Source organism: Protopterus annectens, chromosome 5.part0, assembly GCF_019279795.1.
Source record: "Protopterus annectens isolate FY-2018-M chromosome 5.part0, PAN1.0, whole genome shotgun sequence".
Lineage (NCBI taxonomy): Eukaryota > Metazoa > Chordata > Ceratodontiformes > Protopteridae > Protopterus > Protopterus annectens.
The window spans coordinates 491,928,935-491,953,957 of NC_056735.1; the positions used below are offsets into that span (position 1 = coordinate 491,928,935).

General features: G+C 38.4%; 1 protein-coding gene across 3 annotated transcripts in view; it reads right to left on the minus strand.

Annotated features, from left to right (window-relative positions):
• SRPX (sushi repeat containing protein X-linked) overlaps positions 1-25,023 on the minus strand; it is a 1,243,861-nt gene that overhangs the window by 276,009 nt on the left and 942,829 nt on the right. For all 3 annotated transcript variants that reach the window (XM_044072420.1, XM_044072418.1, XM_044072419.1), the window contains one exon: positions 6,175-6,296. In XM_044072420.1, the coding sequence (XP_043928355.1) occupies positions 6,175-6,296 (122 nt within the window). The remainder of the gene's footprint in view (positions 1-6,174; positions 6,297-25,023) is intronic.

Consider the following 25,023-nt stretch of genomic DNA (forward strand, 5'->3'; position numbering starts at 1 on the left):
TGTGACAGTTTCTGTCAATCTTGTTGAATTTAGTATGGCAGATCTTGAGCAAAAGTAATTTTATTTCCATTCCATGTTTTTGTTCTTTCCTTTTCAGCAGCTGTTAGAATTTTAAAAGCATCTTGGTAATTTAAGAATGTCTGGTGATACTTTAGAAATACAAGGCTTCAAATTAAGCCTGATGTTCATAAACAATAAGGTATCTGCAAAACATTCCAACTAACATCCAAACCAAAGGTTAAAATTTTCACACAGACAAACCATTCAGTAAAAAAACTGCAAGAAAAACCTAGCCAAGCTAAATTTTAATAGAGTAATACCTTAAACTCTAGCTTGGCTGGGTTTTTCTTTCATTTTTTTCTGAATGGCTTGACTGTTGACTTTTTTACTCTTTGGTTTGGATAGTAGTATAATGTGGTCTGCAAAGTCTATAGATTATTACAAACCAGATGGAGTAGTTATATCAGCTCAGGACAAATAAAATGTGTAAACATACTTAGACCAGCTGTATGAATGGTGTAGTAAAATGTCCTTGATTTCCATAAAAAAGAGTTTTTACATAGTGTAATGATAGGAACACAATTGTATGTTAGTAGATAAAATTGCTTCATACAGAAATTTGGATACAGCAGTATATTACAAATTAAACATTGCAAGTGGCAAGTATATAATTGCAAGCTTTTATATTAATAATAACATTATCTTTAGTTCAGTGGCTCCTGGTCAACCTATGGTTGTGATTTCACTCCTTTAACACTAATAAGATCTACAATAGAATGCAATGCAAGTATTCAAATAAACACATAAAAGTCTTAAAAGAATTCAGAGACATTAGACTGATTACATCTGGAAAATTCATCAACTAAGTTACACTGAAAGACTACCTAAATTGCAACTGTGTCCAGTGTTCTATTGGTGAATTAAAAAAGATCTAGTTTATATCTTTAGAACAATGTCATAAAAAACTGGACATTGCTAGGCTAAAATATTTATAATCAATATAAATGTACTAGAAGTCAAGGCAGTTTATTAACACTGGACACAACAAATCTTACTCCAAATTATAAATCCTTCCAAACTTTGCAGATTCTGCCTGAAACAAGTTACAGTTGCATCTGCAGCCCTTGAATTAACAAGACTAAAAAACTTCTGCAGATGGTATGATTTTAAAATGGCAGTTAGAAAAGTAATGTACAATATACATTTCAGATTTATAAAATTTGGAAGACAACGTGAAACGATTTAATAAGAGTTAAAAATTGCTGAAACCTTGTAGTTAAAAGAAGATTGTGATGACTCATCTACCTATCAAATCAGATGCTTTATGGTAGAGGGTTAAACTTTAGACTGAAAAAGGATGAATGCTATGTTAACATAAAGCAATACTTACAATCATGATGAGGGTACACCAGTAAAACTATGTGTTGATGTTTAAGTTGATCGTGTGACTGGAATACATATGTATGTATTTTTAAGGTACTTTTTGCCCCCGTGTCCTGAGTCATTTTGTCTTTTCCCAGTAGTCCCTATCCAGTTATGCTCCCATACAAAATAATTACCCCTTTATGGTGGAAGAGTAAGATGAATCTGGAGGAACCATCATATGGGCAGCCATGACTGTTGCTTGTGTTCTCACCGGCATCCAGGCAATAAGGACATATGTATGATTTACACCCAAAAATAGAAACACAGAGAAAAATAGACAGGAGGGTGGGCTATTCACATCATTGCTAGTACCCACACTGCCTTCCTCCTGTGAGATTACACTCTTGTATATTTGCTAATGAATGCTACTATCAGGCAATGGTTCCCCAGGAAGTGCACCATGATGCTAACACCTACTCTGTGAGACTCTTGCATCCTGCTCTACCTCCATCTTCCAAGATGGACACACCCTGCTTCTTATGCCAGTTACAACCATTTTCTGAGGTACTGATTAAACTTGCGGCACCTGGACCATAGTTGGAGTACTTGTCCTAACCTTATACTTTTATGCATTTTACCTTAAAATTAAGGTTTCATAAAGTGGTGTTCTTAGAATCTTAAAAAAAAACTTTTCTGATAGTCTCTTAGTTTAAGGTCCTAAAATCCAAATATAAGCTCATTAACAGTATTCTCAAGGCTTAGAGCTTGTTTTATACTGATATTATGCAATACACTCTATAATGTATTCACAAACGCTGACTGGACAGACCATCAGTGTCCATGTTGTAAATTAGCCATTCCCAAAAGGAAAAAGTCTGGTCAACAGAAACTTCATTTTGGGTAACAGTAGTTGCCATATCCTCATCTCTGTTAAGTAGAGAAAATAAACCAAACAGGCAGCTGCAACAGTTAAAGTAAATAGGTACAGCTTTTCAGCTTTTATCTCCACGAAGTAGAGAAAAGAAATTGAATTCTAGGCAGCTGTAACTATAAACAAATAGCTACAGCTGCCCTGAGCTCTTCTCTGAAAATAAGAGGAAACAATTTACATTAAACAGAAGGGTGGAAGTTTCTGTTTCAACCCTTCAACCACCAAAAAAATGTTCCTGCACTATTATACTAAACAACAAATTCTGCATCAACATGGATTTTCTTAAAAATTTATGAAACTCTAATGTCAGGCTTCATTCATTTATTGTTATCCTTAGTGATTTATCAGAATATTAAAAAGTTTGAAGAGGAACGAGGCAACATAGGAGGCAAAATCAAGGACAGTTGAGAGCTGTAATTTATGTAGGGTGAGGGGTTGCTTAACTCAATGTACTATGCAGCATGTACTGCTTTAGACCGTGCTCAGTATATAAACTTGATGCCCCAGATTATTAGGAGGAGGAAGAACACTAACTCCTTTTATACAATGACATAATTTTAAAAAAGTAAGACTTTTTTCCTTACATAATGTCACTGTATAATAACAATAATCCACACCCGAGTGTGGGTAACACCTACCCATTGTTGGCTTTATTTAATCATTTAGGGTTTACCTTTATAATCTCGAATCACACTTGTGCGAGTATTCATATATTCGCATCGAAAAAATAAAACTGGAAACCGACAGTTGTTAATGTTGGAAAAGCAACAAATCGAACAGCCGATTCACTGAGTTTCGAACATAAATGTCGACAACAAAATTAGATAAACTGTAATGCAGGGGGGCAAGCCCCCCTGCACCCCCCATGTGGGGGGCTGCGCTCCCCACACCCCCCCTACTTTATTATTCTAACTCCGAGATTGCACTACAGCGGGGAAAGGAACCATTTCCAACTCCCCACTATAGTGCAATCTGCCCCAGAATGTCGAATGTGCAATGAGCGAATCTCACTGTGCATTCGCTCATTGCACATTCGAACCTTCTTCCGTTCGACATTTGCAAACCTTGCAAACTGTCTTTTGAACAATTGTCGGTCGCCCGTGTGCAATTCACACATGTAAAGGTAAACCTCATTCAGGCTTCATCCTCATGATCGAAACACAAAAAACATGTGTAAATCCCATGTTACCCATACCCAGTCATGGATTATTGCTTAATTCTAACATTGCTGATGTTATGATGATCAGTTTTATAAAACTGTATGTATGAATTTTTAGGTGCCTTGTTAAAGACAGTAATATGTCAATTACTATGACATAATCAGAATTAACCAAAGAATCAGTTACCATAATCATATAGCAGAAATAAAAGTCAGAAACATAGTGCCCAGTATTTGGTTGCCTCTAATTTGGCTGTTCACTGCCTACTTTAAAATGTTTTGTTGTTCTACCTTTCCACTGGCATTCAAAATGCTCCACCAAATTATATCTTCAATCTGGTAAAAATAAGGTACTAAAATTCATGTTGTCTATGTCTGCTAATAGTTTTCATTGATGGATTCCATCATGTCATCCTGCAAATACATATACCTAATTGGTTCATCTTGAATTTTATATAAGAGTTACTGTTTAGTGGTTTAGAAAACGTAAGTGAAATACAGCAGTAAAACCACAAATGCATTCAAAAATTATTAAAATTTGAAATATTTTAAAGAAGAAATACATTCTTTGTATTACAAAGAAATTAAACTTACAGTGCCTATCTAATTCTATATGTGAAATGCATTAAATGCAGGAAGAAAAATTGGATCTCAGTTAAGACAACATGAACCTAAAATTAATAATCTTAGGCAAGATATTCACAGCCTCTGTTTCTGTAGTGCAGTCATTGTCACATAACAGTATAAGATGATACAAGAGCCATCTGACAACATTTTGGGAGCACTACAAAATCAACACAGTGGATTCCAAACTACAAATTTCAGATCTATATTACATGTTCTGCTTGCTTACAATTCCAACAGCTTTTAGCCCAGGATATTAATTAATCAAACAAGGGCAATAACTATTCAACAAAATTCCAAATTATATAAGGAAATATCAAATTTGAGTCTCAGTTTGCTGTTTATCAGCAGATACTTATTATTCAGTAAAACATTTTTTTATTATTTCACACTTAATAACTCTATACAATGCCAGTTCACTTATATATGAGCAGTATAGTAACCATACATACAAGTCAGATGAGCCCATAATATTTGTGAAAGTAAACTAAAACAGGAAGACAATGTTGCTAGAGCAAACAAACAGCAAGGCAACAAACAATATTTCATTCTTCGTGTACTTAGAAATTGTACCAGTACTGTTCATGTACACAGCAACAGTGTTTCTAGCAATGTTCTAAAAAGGTATACTTACATGTGGAATATGGTATGCCTAGCATTATTAAGCAGTATAAATAATACTGCACAAAGTCAGAAATATTGAATATCTGGAAAATACATCACCCACATCCCTAAACCTTGGGTAATATAACAGTTGTACTGAATAATTGCTTTCTTAATATCTACTTGCCTGATGTCTCATAGTTTCACATTTTATTCACCTTTGTATTGCAGGAGTTGGGCTCTACTGCAAGATAAAAACTAAGCATTGTGAAATGTTGATTTTTAAGTAAGTTCCATAAATTAAGAGAAGCAAAATGAAACTGAGTGGTACAGGGGTAAGACATCTGTCTGTATCAGTGATCTGAGTTCATTAATGAGCTTGGATCACTTGAAGGGTTGGCCATAGGGTTAGAATGAAATAACCAGTAGCCCGCCCTCTTAAGGCAATGACAGAGTTCAAGGAAAAATGCTGCCTGCCTGTGATACCACTGGTGGAACCCATGAGTCCAGCATGCAGTCTAATCAAGTTGGTGGAGTGTCAGGATGCTGTCATGTCATTCCATGGTGCTAGTCCTCCAAGATAGGGATTCTGGCCAGCTTGGCCCATGTGTAAGCCACCAGTACTGTAGCCTGTTTCTCACACTGAGACCCTGACTCTCTAACACAACTAATGTGATAACACAAGGCCAACTCCTAGAGTAGTCAGCCTACCCATCAAAAGGGTTATGTTGTAGGGTATCCTGGTTAGAAGTAACTGGGGACTCCAAGTTGTACAATCATAGCAACAAGGGGCTAGAGTCAGAGGGCTAATCAGATCAAGAAGTGAGTAACAAACAATAAATAAATTAAGGGAACCAAAATGTACCATTTGTCAAAAGGACAAAGTCCGACAATCTATCTTGCTTTAATTGGAAATTTGCAACTTTAATTTTTATACTAGCAATCCATTAAGTTATAGAAGATCTATAGAATTTGGGTCTGTATTATAAAGACAAAATATAAAAAGAGCGAATACTCTTACATAGACTACAAATAATTGAAGCTGCAAAACCTTGAACGGCCACAACAGTGATTTTTTTCTCAGGGAAAGAAATTGCTGGACCATTGTTGGGGCTTTGCTATTTTCTCCACTGTAATGCGATCTCAGAGTTGGTATATTTAAGTAGAGGGGGTGTGGGGGCTGGGGGTGTGTGGGAGGTGTATCCCCCCACTTTATTTTGTGTTTAGATTTTTTTTTTTGGCCCAGAGATTTTTTTTTCCTTGAGAAAAAAATTGCTGTTGTGGCCGTGTGAGGTTATGTAGCTTCGATTATTTGTGGTCGATGTAAGAGTGTTCGCTCTTTTGACATTTTGTCTTTATAATATAGACCCCAGAATTCAATGGAGTTATACTTCTTCAATAGTAATATAATTTAAACATATTAAGAAAAGTAGACACATAATATATCTCATGAAGAGCAAAACAGGAGAGCCAAATAAATGCAAATACGTACCTCTCACTCTAACTTGAAATTTGCAAGATGCTTTATTTTCTGCTCGGTCAAAAACTGTGTACTGGATGTTGTGGTCACCTTCAGAGAATATAGTCCCTGGGGGTGGGCCTTTTAAGATCACACTAAAAGCAGATAAATTAGTAACAAAATTATATTTTCATGATATGTATTTATATTCTTAATAACAATAGCTTAGCTTACTATCCTGTAAGTTAATACAATATGCTTGAGGCTGAAGGCTGGCAATGTGTTTCATCTAACAGTGTGGTTGTGTCCCTCAGTCTCTGCTTGCAAACTGTATGATTCTGAGTGAGTCTATTAAACTGACACTGTTCTTGGGTCACTCCTGAATATAGGCATTTGTATCTAATGAGCTTACTCGGATAACAAATGCTTATATTGAAATATGTTATAAAGCATGTGAATTCAGTCAAACTGCTGTTATAATCAAAGATCTAAACCCTGCAAAAAACACAAACCTTTATACAAAAGACAAATGAAAGGCAGGCTATCAGATAGGCTCGGTGTAAAGAAAATAAAAGTGACAAAAGCTACAGTAACTTCACCTGACCTGCAATCCAGTTAATCTACTTATAAATATATAACATTTTAGATAGTAAACAGGAGTTAGAAAGTATCCTAAAGCAATTAAACTGGCTTGAACAGTACAGAACAGTACAGTACAGTACAGTACAACTGTCTAACATTTTCACAAGTGACTACAGCACACATACTCACTCATCCAGAAAAATGCCCTGCACTACAAAACATTACTATCCTACTGTCCAGCAAGGGACCTCCATTCTATTAACAAATTCTTATTACTTACAAATAAGTCAAATAATGTTGCAGGAGACTCTCTTCTCCCAGTGGGCTGTTAAACTCTAGAATAGTATCTCCAAACAAATAAAACTCTCTGACAAACTCAGTAGCTTTAAACCACTGCTTAAACAATGTATTAACCAATCCTGGTCCTGTACATGCTCATCAGAAGGTTAAAATTTTTCACTGTACAATACTATTCAAATAGTCTCCTTAAACACAATATTCTCAACCTCTTACTGAAATGACAAAACGATTTTTATAGGTAACTGCTGCCTGTATAATCCACTAATCTTAGAATGTGTATATATATATATATATATATATATATATATATATATATATATATATATATATATATATACATACATACATACATATAAACTGAACTACTGTTTTCCCGCTGGGCCTCTGCTGAAAATGGGTATTACCCAGTCGGACTTTCCCGGTAAACAAAGACAAGTAAGTAAAAAAAAATAAGCTCAGCATGCAGAATAAAAGTGAATATAACCTTAATCACCTTTCGGGAAACCTAAAGCCAGCTGTGATGTTCTGGGCAACAGATGAACAGACAGAATTAAAAGAATGCTGTTTACCCTTCTTAGCCAACATTTCAAGCTCTATTTCCAAATACCGATGGTCTCTTTTTCAGTGCTGTATAAGGGTCTTGGCCATCTAATAGTCCTCCTTCCTCCCTCCCACACAGTAACATACCAGAATACAATGTAAACAGAATACAACACAATTTTCCGGCCCACCTCTCATGCCCTTTCTTCCCTCCCATATGCTCCTCCCTCTCTAGCTCTTATCGCTCACCTAGCTGCTCCTATGATACCTTGCAGCATTTAAAAACCCTTCTCCAGTTAGGCACCTTTCCTTTTTCACTAATCTTTATTCCCATATAGGGTTGCCACCTTTTCAAATGCCCATAGTGGGACATTGTTTGTGGGAATGTGAGATTTTGCAGGACAAAACATACCCACGGCCAGTGCAAAGGACAGAACTTCACTTTTTTGCCAAAATAAAAACTTATTTGCATTGCTTATACTATTTCATATAATATTTATGTGTTTCAGATACAAAATAACTGTTTCATACTACAATTAAAGAAAACTTAAGAAATATATTTTGTCTTAAAATCTCAGGACATTTGCCACCCCCCCCACACACAGGACACAACTGCCCAAAGTGGGACTGTCCCTCACAAAGAGGGACAGGTGGTAACCCTATTCCCCTCACTATCTTGAACACCCCAGGGTGATGTATGACTCCGAGCTGGATGCTGAGACCTGAGTAAGCTTTTCAGTTTTCCTTGATTTGCAACTGCTGTTTACCTGGTTTTTGATACTCTGCTGTACAGCCATGCAGCTGCTGTTTTGTTTGTTTGCCACACATTTATTCATTAATTTTGATAGTGTACACATTGCACTCACTATTTATAATAGTGTTGCATGCTGTAGTGTCTCTGCCTGAACCTCAGCATAGTGTTGCAGCAATCTTTATACTACCAGCAACTGTAGTATACCAAATATTATGTCTTACTCTTAGGCATTCATATCACTCGCTTTTTTTAATAGTGTTATTATTGTAGTGCCTTTGTTAGAATTCGATAATTGATAAGGGGAAGAAGGATGGCATAGTGGTTAAGGTGTCTGTACCTTAAAGACACAAGGTACTGGGTTTGATTCTTACATGGGATAATTAGCTAGGCTTAAAAGGGCCCACATGGGCAGTTAGACTAGTACCAATCTATAAACCTATAATCTATAAATCTATAAAACATTACTTTAACTGTTTTTTCTGCATAATGTTACTGCTCAACTAAGTGGATGTGGCACAACTTCACTCGCTGTTCATTATAGTGTTGTATAATGTAACTGCCTTTGCCAAAACTGGAGAAAGCTTTACTTTCAACTGTTTATCAGCATACTGATACCACTCACCTAAGCAGATGTGGCATAGCTCAGTGAACAGCAATTGTATCTTGGTTATTAGCGGCAGTAAATTAGGAGCGCCGAGACTACACTAATTAGCAACTGCTCTCTAACTGGCCACATAGTATAGATGCTGTATCTGACCCATGGTCACAAAATATAGTGTCTGCCCACACAAAGCTTTTGTTTTCACTGCTTCCTACTCTGAGTGCTTGCAATCTGTGACTCACCAGATTTAATGTGCCAGTCCTACATCACATAATAATCTCCTGAGTGTATTTGCTAATGCACATAGAGATTGCAAATATAATTGGGATATCCCATTAAAACTTCTGCTTTCCCTTATCATATTTTTTTCTCATCTCCGGTATATTCCTAAATATCATGAATGGCTACTAGATGGTGCTATTAATCTACAATATATGCCCAACATCTATAATTAATAATAACCCATTCTCTAGCTCCTAACTCCTGCTTACCCCTTCAAATTTATCTTAGTATCTAGACGGTATACAGATCCAGCTGATATTTGTATAGTCTCATAATAGATACAACTATGGGTAATTATTTCCTATACTGTTACATTTCATGCCTAGACAATATGATTTCTAAACTGTAAGCTCAAACTGGGTGACTGTAGTTTATTCAGGTGTAGTAACTGAGCCCCGAGCCTAGACAAATTTATTTCAAAGCATTAAGTACAACCTTAGTGACCAACTTTTTGGTGTAGCATCTGTGTTCCTTACTGCCTAGCTCTCTACAATTGGATTAAGCACTGTTAATTGCAAACCTGGAAAATCAGTTATTCCTTTCTGTATTACCTATTAATAACCTGCTTTTACCACCTATCATAACTCTGCATAATCCCAATCACGTATTTGCATGCTGTAAGCCTTTTTATATACCTTACAGTCAAGTAACTTATTTACCCTTTATATCTCAGTCCAACTAGACCACATCATCTATAGTGTATGTAGTTAACATATATTTCTATCTACCCTTATTAGGAGGTACTCCCAGAACTGTGTTCTCCCTTTACCTTGGTCAATTCAGTGACTCCCAAGCCAAATCAGGTCCCTGAGAATCCATTGTTCTGCCGGTTAAATCCTAGACTTTCCAGCCTGGAGCCTATCCTTAAACAGTGAATGCATGTGCATATGTTCTGGTCTAACTATTTTGTGACTTTGTACCTCTTACTAATGATTCCCTTTATATATCACCACTCCTGTTCCCCAGTTCCATCTACTCCATATTGCCTTGATCTTCTCTGTGTCTTCAGCCCAATACCCCCTCCTCCCTCTAACTGGTTGGTTCAGCACCCTGACTATACCTTACTCCTGTCTTTAGCTTTATTTCCCCTCTGATTAGGACATCATAGTTATTAGATGCCTTTTTCTTTGAGCCTAGCACCTAGTCAAGTTTTGCCCTGCTGTCTCTTTCCTCCTAACACCTATAAAGTTACTCCCTTCTACCCTTTCTTATCCAACATTTCAAGCTCTGTTTACAAATATAACTCACCTTACTGATTGTTACTTTTTCAGTGCTGTACAAGGGTCTACGCCATCCCACTCTGTTCCCCCTTGCTTCACTTGGGCTCACTCTGCTCCCCTTCCCTACCCCTATTTCCACCCAACCCTTATCAATTATATTTATAGGTAACCAGAGCTCCACCTACAATCAACCTAACAATCAACACATAGCCCAGTCAGTATAATTAAATCCATGTACCACAATATATCCAATTAACAGACTCTATCATCTCAAACACACATTTCTCTACCTATTTTGCCTAATCCTTCTCTAACAGCTTGCATTTCCTCCTCTTAGCATGCCTCTGTCCTACATTACTGCAGTGAACTCAACTCAAAATGTCACTACTAACCACAACAATAGTACTCCTTCCTCTTGCTCTGTCTCTTCTCCTCCTTCTACATCTTACATCACTACTTCTTACACACAAACTATTTATAACCACATCCACTACTTCTATCCAATCTTCTTAGTACAAATCTTTCTCTGAAATATCCTCTAGCCTTTATGCTACTAATACATTGTTACTCCTCAAACCTATAATCCTTTTATAAAAACACAGTACTCCAAGTACAACATGCCTCACAACACTGTAAAACTCTAAGCGTAGACTTTCTTTACATCAGCCAGACACTGCTTCCACTTTATGTCAATGTGAGGACATCCACCCTAACCCCAGACCCACACCCTCTGCTTCACACTTCTCTAAATCTCAGAAATCCCTGAATATCTTTACCATTAACTTACAAAGCATCAGAAACAAGATCCCAAAATTCCATGCCTGGATATTGCATTCTAAACCTGCTATACTTGCTGTAACTGAGACATGGCTAAAACCATACATAAAAGAATTTGAATTCCTTCCCTGTGGTTTCTCCTGCTTAAGGTACAACCACTTTTGGGTGTGGGCCTCCACAATAATAGCAATAGCGAAAACTTTGATGTGTCTAAAAATTTAGAGAAGGCATGTATTATTCAATACAACCATGTGTCCAAGGAAATAAAAGACATCATTAGGAAAAACTGGAATATTTTTAAAGTTGACCCAGAGGTAAATCAAATTTTAGGGAACGACCTATTGTTTACTACTAAAACTAGCACTAAAATTGATAGACTCTTGGAAAATAAAAGCAATGGACATGTCCCTGGTGGGATAGGTACCAAGCCCTGTGGTTCCTGTCATCAGTGTGCGTACATTACTAAGAGTGAGGAGATTACTCTAGAAAATAGAATGCAAAGTAGAATTGTGTTTAAGAGAGGTAATTGTTGTTCTACAAAAATGATATATTTGGCTAAGTGTGAAAGTTGTGCAGGGTTTTATACTGGAAAAACAGAGCGTGCCTTCAGAAACAGGATTTATGAGCTCTTATATGAGATTAAGAACAAAAAAGAGACTAATGCCATGTACAAGCATTCTCTCAATTGTAGAGATTTTAAAAAAATCACCTTTGGTATTATTGAGCAGATTACAGTAAATCTTAGGGTGGTTCTTGGATAAACTTGTTAAATAAGAGGGAATTGCAGTGACAACTGAGATCGGCCACTATATCCCCACCCAGGTTAAATGATTCTATTACTATAGCTCCTGTATTAAAAGAAAAAGCAGATAGGTTATAATGGGGGGGTGTATGCACACAATATACACATTCCTCCAAGCATTCACCCCAACTCTACAGTCATCTGCTCTGCCTTCTTAGAATCTGAACTTCTAAGACTCAAAACACTTTCTCCACAACCAAATTGTGGATGACCAACAACCATCAGGCTCTTAACCCTAAAAAAAAACAGAGCTCCTTCTTTTCACGTCCCAAAAAATACCACAATCAACAAATTGATTTTATCATCTTCTCTTATAACAAAACTGCCATACAGTTAGTTCCCTACCCAAGCTACTTGGCGTTACCATTGATGAAAACTTACTATTTGACCAGCACATCCACAATAACATTAAAAAAACTTGACAAAAACTCGGCACCCTTTATAGACAAAACACTTTTTAAACGACTCTGTTTGAAAAACACTGGCCTCAACATTCCTTCTTCCTTCTCTCCTATAAGGAGCTCCCATTCTAACAAATATCCAGTCCAGCTTAAAAAACTAAGATGGACACTTCCTATGACAAAATTGCCAAGTTTGTAACTAATGCAAAATATGCATCCCATCACTGCTGTTCACTACAATCCCTGAACTGGTTAGAACTTCCACAACACCTCACATACATACAACTATCTACACCACACAAAATTATCTACAAACTTCTGCATTCCCAGCCCTTGTACCCCTTTTGATACCTTACCAACCAAATAGGCACCTCAGATCCGAAAATCAATTTCTCATCCAAGTGAACAGACCAAAACTCCCTGCTGGTCAAAGCATCTACTCTTTTACCATAGCCAAATTCTGGAACACTCTCTCACCTGCCTATCAGACCATTATTAGTGCCTCCTTGTTCAAAAAGTCTCTACAACAATATTTTTCAACTCAATGACTCTGCTCATGCACTATATCCCAATCCTCAATTATCTGATTAGACTCTATCCTGAGAAGACTACCTTAAAAGCACATTCTAGCTTATTCATTTTCTCCTGCCATAAGAACAACTGTAATACTATAAGTGCATAATATGCATGTCTTGTCTGCTCTAAACTAATTTACTTTTAGTTTGTAATGTTCACTTTACAATGAGACAAAATTTGTATAACATTTCAAGTGAGTTTTATGTTTTATCCTTTGTAATCTATGTTTAACTAAAGACTACTATCTTCCACTATGTTTGTGGAGCTTTTCTCCCCAGGCCTCCACTGAAAATGGGCTCATTTCAGCCCAGTGGACTTTCCTGGTAAACAAAAGCAAATAAATAAAATAAATAAAACATAAAATATTTTTCTTAAAATTCAACAATATGATGTGGAGCTTTACAACAGTCCATGAACTTGTTAAATGGCTCAAACCCAGATAAATGTATGAAATTGCACAATTTTTCTCAATCATATAGTCATGCATTTGGCAAAAGAACATATTATGAGTAGAGACTTTTTAACAAAACATCTAAATCCAGTACTCCATCGTGGTACTTGCTGCACTGTACTTCTAGACATACATACACAGAAATATTTCAAGCACGGGCATTAATGCCCTTCTGATCTCCCAATATACCAAAACAGTTGTTCCCATAATAAGTGCCCAGGCTGTTCTTCAACATATCTAAACTACTGCTTGTTTTAATGTAACTTGGTAGTCTGTTCCATGCATCAACTGCACTCTCAAAGAACCAATCAGTACACTTCTCATTCCTATTGAATCTCCTAAATAGGTTGTCTGATGATTCTCTGCTACTTTTTGATAACCCCAAACATTCCTGGAAGTAGTTTTCTCTAAATGCCAAATATACCTGAATAACGTCTCCTCTTAAATATCTACATCAGACACTGTACACATTCAAATATTTTAGTCTTTCATAATAACTTAAATTTTCACACTGTACACATTCAGAAGTGTTTTACGGAGGTTTCCTTAAATGGGGGTAGGGGCGGGATGTGGATGTCAAGGGTGATTAGCTTATGGTCTGATATGACCAACTGGTGTGGAGCATCGATCTCTCATGTTGGTAATGACCGTGTCTAGAATATTGGTACCCCTGGTGGAACTATGAATTAGATCCTCTAGGGCGCTGGATTTTATGAATTCCAGGAACCGTTGAGCAAAGGTGTTGGTACAGGAGTAGTTTTCCCAGTTAATGGCAGGGCAGTTGAAATCACCCAGTATTAGGATGTTTGGTTGTATCGTAATATTTTCCAGTATGTTTAGAAAGGTGTAGTGAGAATCTTGGGTCATGGTGGGGGATCTGTAGCAAGCTAAAATTTGCATTCCAGTCTTACCTAGTGTTAGTTGCACCTGGAGAATTTCAGATGCATTGTGTTGGGCAACCAGCCTGGAGGTGTGAATATCCTTGGTGAATAATGGACACTCCTCCACCTTTAGTGTTTCTGTCCTGGTTTGGTGGCCGAAAAGTGTGGTATGAGTTGTAGCCTGGTAATGTAGGGGTGCTCTCTGGTCCTTTGAACCAGGTCTCAGTTACTGCACATATATTGATGTTCTCCATTCGTAAGAGAGCCTCGAGAGAGTGCATCTTGATGTTTATACTTCTAGCATTGAGTAGCATTACCTTCAGATTTTGCTTGCTTGCATCAGTTATGGTAGTAGTTTTGTCCTTTGAACTTTGCCTAAAAAAGACACTATAGGGATGGCAAGAGCCTTAGCCAGTAACCTGAAACTCAGGGGTGACAAGTGCAAACCATCTCTTGCAAAGCATCGTGGTTTGTTGATCATGTCTTCCCAGACAGACAGATACTGGATCCCCTTTGAATGACACCAGAAGCTTAGCCAATTATTGAAGTCAGTCATTTTGTCCTTATACTGTGGTACCATTCTGGGCAATGGCAGGATGCTACTCAGTGCTAGGGTCATACCTGCCTGGGCTACATGATCTGAGAGCTCTTCCATGTCTCTTTTCATGTAGTCCAGGGAGGTACATCTCAAGTCATTCACTCCAGCATGGACAATGACAGAGTCATATTTGTACCTGTTGTGTAGTGACTTGAGTGCTTCCATTATGTGGTGGATCCTGGCACCCAACAGGCAACTAACTGTAATTTTTTCCTTGTTCAGCCTGGTGAGTGGGACATCAGTGTGCCTGACTATAGAGTCACCTATGGCTAAAGTGTTGGGTATGCTGTCTTGCCTTAGGGGCTGCTGTTGGGTGGCACACTGGGGTTGTGAGCTATGTGACGCATGGGTTGTGTTTGGGGGTGGTGTTTGTTTGCGTTTCAGCTTTGGAGGTCCTTGTTGCTTGCGCAGGTTAATGTTAAGAGCCTCCGCATATGTGAGTTTTGTGTTGCTATGTGTGGGTTTTAGTGGTGTGGGCTTTGAAGGACTATATGTTGTTTGAGGTGTTGTGTGGGTGTTAACCTTCTCCTCTTGAATGTCTAGCACAATCTTGGCTGGAGAGAGCTTTGCTTCCAGTTTGGATATGTAAGTGCATCTCTTGCAGGTTGTAGTGTTTGGTGGTAGGAGGAGAGGATTGTCTGTGTACATGAGGCAATTGCTGCATTGCCCCAGTATGCCCAGATTAACCAGGTGGACAGGAGAAATCACCGGAAGCTGATTCTTGGACATGCCTGGTAAGGACTCGTTCTCCACCTTACATCTTTTGCTTACTAGGATAGTCTCTGTGTCCCATGTGACCATGAATATGATGAAATGGCCACTGGAAAATCAATAAATGAATAAATTGTTGCTGTTACAAATTGAGGTTACCTCATGGTCTCACTTTTGTCTTCTGGTTCAGCATGGTGCACTTGATTTTATCATTGGCATCCATAAGGTGTAGAAACATTTGTTAAAGTTGTTGCATGTAAATTGCTCCCACTCTGTTCCACTGTCAGACAGACTCCTTCACACCCTTTTCATATGCTGAGCTCTTTTTTTGAAATGTTTGAGGATGGTTTGCGATGAGTGCTTAGCTCTGCCTCTAGCTGAGGTGCCTGGTACATTATGAACTCCAGCTGAAATGTAATACAGAGGACGTTGGTGCACCTGTACACATTTCTATTGTTTTGCCCCTGTGGAGTTAACTTCCTGTGACTATTTTATGGTCAGAAACAGGAAACTTTGAAAATGAAATGGCAACCACAATGGATGAGCTTTGGGCTTCCTGTAACAACCTCTACTAGCCAAGCACATTCCCACTCTGTCAGTCACTGGGGATGACCATTTCAAGCACTGCCCTTTCGTCATCTCCGTTTAGCTGAATAATTTTTAACACTGCAATTATCAAATACCTTTGATCTTTTTAACTGTATGCATAAGAATTTGGCTGATGACAGTCATTAGCACTGGGCCACAGTCTTCATTCAAAAATATAGGCAAACAGAAGGGGCAGATTTTGTCACTGGTCCTGGGGCAGCAGTCTCTTTTACTGTTGAAGATCTTTTGATTTGGAAGGGTAATCTACACTGCAAGACATTAGTGTAGTAGACAAACTTTACTAGCAACCTATCATTCAGTGGCTGTTTTCTGAGATGACAGGGGATACTGTGCTTGATCCAATGCATGTCATAGCTACCTGTCCACTATTAGGAGGGTTCTACATCAGCTGGAAGATAAGGTGCAATGGATTACATCACGTTTTTCATTAAATTAAATTATTTCCAGAGACCTGACAGTCTGGTAGCCAACTTTCACAGCTTGCACCATAGGAGTTTCTTACCCTTAAACATCTGTTTGGAGGTGTGGATCATTAAGAATTTCTACACAATGTGATGGTGGTCAGATAGTTAGGGAATTCCTAAATGATTATTATATTGTAGCAAGATGTCCAAGATGGCTGCATAAATTAGAGCTGCTGAGGTGCAACTGGCTACTAGCTGATAAAATTATATAGGACTTTTAGCTAGATGGAAGGGATCCCTGGATGTATGAGTGACTAGAGGATGTTGTCAATGTCTGCAAGCATGGACTTGCTGTTATGCCTTTTTCCCAGTCTACTTTGCTTCATCTGCTTGGAGATTGGAGCTGTTGAATCTTTCAGTTTGCTTCTATTTCAGAGCCATATCTGGAAGCGATGTTGTTGTCATGCAATGAATATAACTACAGGTATAGTGTACCTGATGGGAAGTACATATATCTGTTACTTCAGTTCATAATTCCTGCAGTTGTTGTCTGAGTTTTTTGGTACTGTCTGACATCATGGTGGAAACTACAAAAATGAAAACAAAAGCAGACTGATGCAAAAGTCACTGCTACCCACCAAGCCATATCATTCTAAGTACATGAGGCTAACAAGGGAAACGATGTTGATGTAAAAGAAGGAAGGGAGCTTGTCCTAGATATTCACAAAGTGACGCTATTTCAGGAGTCGTGGAACTAAGTAACAGCAACAAGAAAAAAGTCGGATGGTTACAGATTACAATATCAAAACTCTATACCAATAGTAATTAAATACTATGCAACATTGAAAACAAAATGGCAACCACAATGGTTGAGGTTTGGGCTTCCTGTAACAACTCCTACTAGCCAAACACATTGCCACATTGTCACTGGGGATAACCATTTCCAGCATTGTCCATTCTCAATGAACTACCACTGCCCAAGATGTCAGCATGGACTAATCCCACAGCTTCAAGCTTCCAGTGAGGACAGGGGCATATGCAGCAATCCTCAGGTTACAACAGTGTGATCCTCCAACAGCCCTTACAAGTGCAAAGTCACTCATGACCTGCATAAGAAAGCTTCCCTCTTAAGGACATAATTAGGCATGTTTACAGTAAACACATCAGGTTCTTTTGATGCTTTCCACTGATGTTGATGTGCAAAATGTCAAACTGCAATGTGAAGCAGATTCTAGAGATGCAACACCTAACCAGAATGCTCCTGCTGTTAGAATGGGTCTACTTCAAAACATTGAATTGTCATAACATTGAAACTCAAAACACTGAGACCACAACATTGAAAACCCAAAACACTAAAAACCCAAAACAACAAAAACTCAGAACACTGAAAGTGTGCATCATAACATAGAAAACTACAACGCACATGTAAATAACATCCCCTCCACCTATAACAACACCAAACTAAGAAACACACTTTTTACTACGTTTCTGCATGGTTCTGCCCTCCCCGTAAATTAAATATACCAACTCCTAGATCGCACTACAGTGGAAAAAAGTTAATTTCCTAAACCCAATGTAACAAGATCACCATACAGAATGCAAACATATGAATGTGCTGCTTTCATGGAAGTTAAGTTAGTGTTCTGAGAAGTGCTGGGAGAAGTGAGTAGTTGAAAAAGTGTTTATTTTGCCAATCTGCACGTGTTTTTAGACCATACAGGTAAGGGATTTAGACATTATATTTACATTCTGTATGGAGATCATGATACAGTGAGGTTAGAAAATTAAATTTTTTCCACTGTAGTGCACTCTTGGAGTTAGTATATTTAATTTATAGAGGGTGTGGGGGTGCAGGGGGGCTTGCCCCCCTGCAGAAACCTAGTAAAAAGTGTGTTTGTTAATTCGGTGTTGTTATAGGTGGGGGGTTGTTACTTACATGCGCATTGTAGTTTTCAATCTTTGGATGCAAAGTTTCAGTGTTCTGAGTTTTCGTTGTTTTGGGTTTTCAGTGTTTCAGGTTTTCCATGTTATGATCTCAGTATTTTGAGTTTCAATGTTATGACAATTCAATGTTTTGAAGTAGACCCGTTAGAACACCAGACAATGGCTTAGCATAATTCAGTATTTATGGCCCAAACAGGGATGACCTTATTTTCTTCTTAGTCTTCTTTCAGGAACTATATGTTTTCAACACAAATTATACCCACGTCAGAATGGGTGGAGATTTTAATGCAGTGATAGTTTTCCTAATGGACAAGTCTGCCCTTAAGGCAAAATGCAACCTCAGACTTCAAACAGTAGTAGGTTGTGAGACCAGAGAACTGGTCCTATGTGAATCTTTGCAGGCATTGCATGGCCAGTGCAAACGTTAAACCTTCCCAGTACCAGATGGCAAATTACATACTATGATGCCCTATTGGATTAGAACCTGGAAAACACTTATAGCCTCTTTGGAAACATTCATCTGCCCCTTCTTTAACTATGGTGGCCTAATAATAACTCGCATGCATTTTCTTATGGAACAGACCACAGCAAAAAATTGGCAGGTAGACTCCCACTGATCTTACAGGACAAAGACATCATTACTTGCATAACAGAGGGCCACATAACTGTTTTTTTTCCCTTTAAACTTTATTAATTCTATATCCATGCCTACATGGTGGAAATGTTATAAGTTTCACATAAAAACGGTATGCTCTCCAACTAAGACTCAAAAGCATGCCTGTCAACCTGTTAGCACATGAAATCTGGGCAAAGCCAAAAATAATGAGGGAGGGGAGTAAAGGACCCAAATCAGGGACAAATTTTAGATATTGCTCTTATAAACCTAGAAGGTTTCTAGATTAAAAGGATTTGTTTTAGTAAGCATTTTCTGAGGCATGTGATTTGTCAGAAAACCTCACATTTTATGAGGAAACAGACATAAATTTGAGGCAAAAATGTGGGTATTCTGTGAAAATCTGGCAGTTGAGAGGCATACTCAGAAGCACCTTGATGTCAAGGTTAGCAAGACAAAATATTTAACAATTACAAAGTCACCAAATTCTCTGGGAAAGAGCTACATCCAGTATGGAGGAGAGTGAAACTCAAGTTACTACTTTTACAAAAGAAAAAGGCAGAATTATCTGTCTGAAGTGTGGTATTCCAAAGCTTGGGTGTTGAATGACAGAGCAGGCATACTTCTTGCCTATTGACTAAAAAATTGGCAAGCAAATTCTCATATCCATTCAATCAATACAGTCAAGGGCACACTCCTCCTAACTGATGCAAAAAAACAGAGCATGATGGGAATACTGCATTATGGCCCTTAATTCCAAAAGTTAGTTATATGTGGCTGCTCAGTCTCAGCTCCCCTACTATTCTGGCAATGCTATCCTCTGCATTCAAAGTCCCAGTTACCCCTCTGGAGTTTGAGTGGGCCAACAGGGAAATTTCTAGTGGTGTGGCTGCTCAGGTTCAGCATCCCTACTATTCTGTCAATGCTATCCTCTGTATTCAAAGTCCCAGTTACCCCTCTGGAGTTTGAGTGGGACAATAGGGAAATTTCTAGTGGCAAAACATCACACCTAGATGTTTTTTCGATCCAACTTGTACAAAGTTCTGTAAAGAGATATCCTAAACCCCCTGTGCAGGTTGTTCCAAGATATATTCAATACTAAAATGCTTCTAAATTCACTAAAGGATTTGTGCATAATATTAAGCCATAAAACAGAGAAAATGCTCAAAATAATAAAACAAACCAGATCACTAGCTCACATAGGAGCAAAACTATATGTACAATTTTTGTCTACCAGGTTCCAAACCCTTCTGCCTTCAACAATGCATCCCAGTATCTCATTGTATAAATACTGTTTTCAAAACTGTTAATAAAACATACTACAGTAATTTCATTTTTTTGCATAGAGAAGTTCATTACTCACAATTCACTCAAAATATGTATTTTTATATGCAGAGTTAATTTATTCAGTTTTCAGTTTTGGGAAAGACAGTCATTCTTTTTTTTTGTTTGTTTAATGTAGTGCTCATTCGATCATCATCTCTAAAACATCAAGGAAAGCTAACCTGAAAGCTAACCTGAAAACCAATTTCAGAAGGATGTATGGGTGCATCATTGTAAACACCTGAGCACTGTGAAAGACTGATTATGGTTCACTACATAAACAGCCTGACGCTTCAAAAATCCTACATGCAAGATGAAGGCCATCAGGAAGGCAGAATATTCCAAGAAACAAACTTCAATGCTGCTTAATCAGCAGGCTTAGATGGTGTGTACAATAAGTCCATCAATCATGAATTCAGATCCAACAAAAGGGAGTTCTTCAAAGGAGGATAAAGATAGAATACTCCACTTTTTCACTAGCTTGTGCTCAGCCACAATTCTGCTCTGCACAGTCATGTCTCACGGAAACAGATTACACATGCACTAAGACCACTGGATAACAGAGGCCCAGATGATACTGATACCTGAAAGAGGTGAGAATCACCTGGAAACTGACTAACTTGGGGCAGCACAGTGGTACTGTTCTGTCCAACTGAAACAGCTTCCACACAGTGGCACTGGTCTGACAAATGGATGGCTTCCAGCAGCCTCAATACCTCGAAGACCATAGCCAGTACTTCAGTTGGGATCAGTAATTCCATCTCACGAGATGACTAGCTCTGATACAAAACTGCTTACTATCCCAGCCATGAGGAATATCTTTTGTTGAGACCATGAGAATCTTCTTTCTTACAAAGGACATGACTGCCTGAAATCATTACATTTTCTCTATTATCTAGAAGTGACAAGAGTGGCTTTTGGTCTTTCTTCTGTGAATTTTGTGAAGAGACACAGACTCAACAAAAATGTCAGAAATGTATATAGGAACCACCTATGCTACAAGACAAAGAATGTGCCCACCATTATATTCTCCTTACCACAATGTACCAAGGTGAAAAGGGGGAAGGTTGCATTCACTTATATGGTAAATAGTTCAAACCATGCAGTGTCCCTCTTGCTGGAAAGTCATGAAAAGGCACAGTCTGAATTTTACTCTGAATCATCCAGAACATGACTTGAGAACACCAGCTAGTTTGCTTCCCCAAGAATAAGCCAGAATAATGCTCATAGCTATGGACTATTGGCAGATAATCATTACCTATCTTCACCTAGTGTATAACCTTATGTCTCCTTTCTTCTTTAGGTACCCAGTGATGGTCTGTGTCCTAATGAGAGACCACAAAATCAGCTGTGTCTCCAAAGCACTCAATCCCAAAAGGAAAACTCTTAGCTCCAGATAAGTGGTCTGCCCATCTTGCAAGGGAAGCATCTATCAAAACAACATGTAGCAGGTTACATTGCAAAAAGGGGATGTCCACTAGAATGTTGAGGGATTATTCACCACTCTAGGGGATGGCACCAATGGTGTTACAGCAGGACAAAAGTTGTAACAATCCACTGCAATAATAGCATCTTTAGCTTTAAAAATGGCCGTGTGACATCCCTCCTCTGGGCCAGTGATCAAGGAGTCCCAATCCTCACTACTGACATAGGTGAGGGGCATTCACTTGGAACAAAAATAGATACACACAGTATTTCCTAATGCAGCTCTCTGCACCAAGCTCAAATTCCTTAAAGACCACACAGGAAACACACTGCTGTCCAGTGGCTGGGTTTCCCTCTCTCTCTCTCAACAGGCCCCAAATAAGACTCCACACTGACCACAGCTGTAGAGTTGAGTCCTCATCCGAATGTTCCAAGCCTAGTCCTCCACCACCCTCTCTGAGAAACTAGTGCTCTGTGTCCCTGCTAAAAGTAACTGACACACACTCTTTGAGATTTGATTTTCACAGACATATATATATACACACACACACACACACACACACACACACACACACACACACACACACACACACACACACACGCCTGGGAAATGTTGACAAAGATTTACCAGCTATGTTCCCTCTGCCCAGACCATAAGGTAGATACTGTCACTTGAGCACTCCAAAGCCAGCTACTCTAAGGCTATCCAATTATATTGAGTGAAATTAATACTAATACAAATGTCAGTGTTTGACCAATGCAGCAAGGCTTTCATGAGTGACCATAGTATCATCAAATAAATATAAGTACTCTCAAAGTTTACAATATTCACTAAAAGACCAGCCACAATGAAAAGTTTAAATATATTTAATAATAAATAATAAAAGAATATGAAAATACTAAATATCTATTTCAATAAGCACCAGAGTTTCAATCACAGGAAATATTTAAAACCGCACAGATGGATAGATTCACACAGATACAGAAAAATGTCCTTATCTCATTATATTTTCCTGACTGATCTAAAGAATTACTTTTCCCTGGTTACTTACTAAAGCAAGGCAAGATGAAGTGTGTGAGTGATCCTTCTTTGTCAGGTTTCAAAAACAGACTTCCCTGAGACTTCTATCTCATCTAGTATTGAAATAAAATTTCAGTGCTGGATTACAGAATGATAACACATACACCTTGCCACTTGACTTCTGGTTCCCACACTACCGCCTTTACTAAGAACTGAGCCAGAATCTTGCACATATATGTTACCATACACACATATAAAGCTTTGCTAAGATGTGTTATAACATCTGGAAGCTGCAAAAACATTTCAAAAAATCCAACCCTTCCAGGGTAGAAATTAGTTCACCCCTAAAGACAATGAAAGTAGGGTTCCTAGTCCTGGTTTTCACACACAGTTTGTCTCTGGCTGCAATCAGAACTGTAAGATACAGTCTTTAAAGCCTAAACCAGGCAATTTAATTTCAGACTATTTTCAAAGTTAGCTAGACTGAGATTAACGTCTTCTCTTCTAGCATCCTCTGTTGCAATATATTTATTTCAACAGTTACAATACAGACTGACATACAAATGCATTTCTTTTCTGTCCAGCAGGACCCACTGTTGGTACATTTTTAACACAAGCAGCTTTACAAATACATTTTCAACACAAGCACTTGTACGAATCTCTTTATAAAAACTCCAGCTAGTTATGCTGGCATATGTTAGACATCCACTGGCCTACTTCTCTTGGCATAACTGGCAATACCTCCATCATCATAGGCTGCATGATAGTCATGGCACCCATTAAACACAGAAGGTGCAGAGGAGCATTGGTCTGGACCCTGTGTTGTATTCTCACCCAACTAGCCAAAGCCAACTTCAGGTCTTTCCTCAATGGAAGGAACTACTGAAAATGGAAACTGTACAGCTCCATTCCTATAACAGCTATATTTTGAGCAGGAGTAAGAGAGGCCATGTCCTCTTTTTTGTTGAACCTTAAGAACTGCAGTCAATGGAGTGACTATCCTGCAGGGTAATCTCCATGGAGTCTTTGAATGATGTTCCCAAGATAGACAGTTGTCCAGGTAAGTCAATACATGGAGAAATTTCTCCTTCATGGCTTTAGCCACTACAGCCAACACATTACTGAAATATCTGCATGTGAAAAAAGCCTAGACAGCAACACTTTGTACTGTTAATGATAACCTTGCCAAAGTAATTCAAAGGAAACTTCTCTGTGTTGATACTATACATTGATATATTTAAAAACTGTCCATCATGTTCAATAGTAGTATCCTAGTGGCCTACAAGAGCACATTCCTCAGCTCCTGTAGGCTGACAATCTGGAACTAGCTGCACTGGATGCCATGGTTGAAATTTCTCAGGTCCAGAATGGGGTAAAAATTACCCATCCACTTTGGATCCAGGAGTAGATGAAGGTAAAGTTCCATCCCAGTTATGAAACCACACCAGCATTTCCATATCCTTTCAGTAGTAAAACCTGTATTTTAATAGCTCTTCTCAAACAGACCAGTCTGCCAATGAAACTCTTCCAGGTTGAGGACAAATGAGATTCAATACAGAACAGGACTACTGGAATCCACAGTTTCTGTTTGATGGATCTCTAGGTAGGAGAAAAGCTAAGACCTTCCCAATGCACAATCTTTTACTAGAGTCAGTACTGCAACAGCCCAGCATGTGGGTGACATCCTTTTTTATACTTAACTATAGGGGAAGGACTGTAGAATTTCTCAGCTCTTTCCTCATGCAGGAAGGAAGGAAGCCTTTCCTCTTTTTTAAGGGTGCCTATGCTTGAAAAGGAAGAGGCTGCCTTAGCTCTTTCTTCATGCATGAAGGAAGTTTTTCCTCTTTTTAAGAGCACTTATGCTTGGAAAAGGAAGACTAGTAATATAGTGGATGATCATGTAAGCCCCTGACAGTACGGAGGGGGCTATTTCCTCCTATAAAAGTATTGACAGGGTCATAGTTTCCCTGACTGAAGAACACTTTTCCCCAAGATGTAGGTCCCAAGCTCCTCCTTGAAGCAGGACAGTCTCAGACATGCCACTCTGTGCAGACATACCCCTAAGCC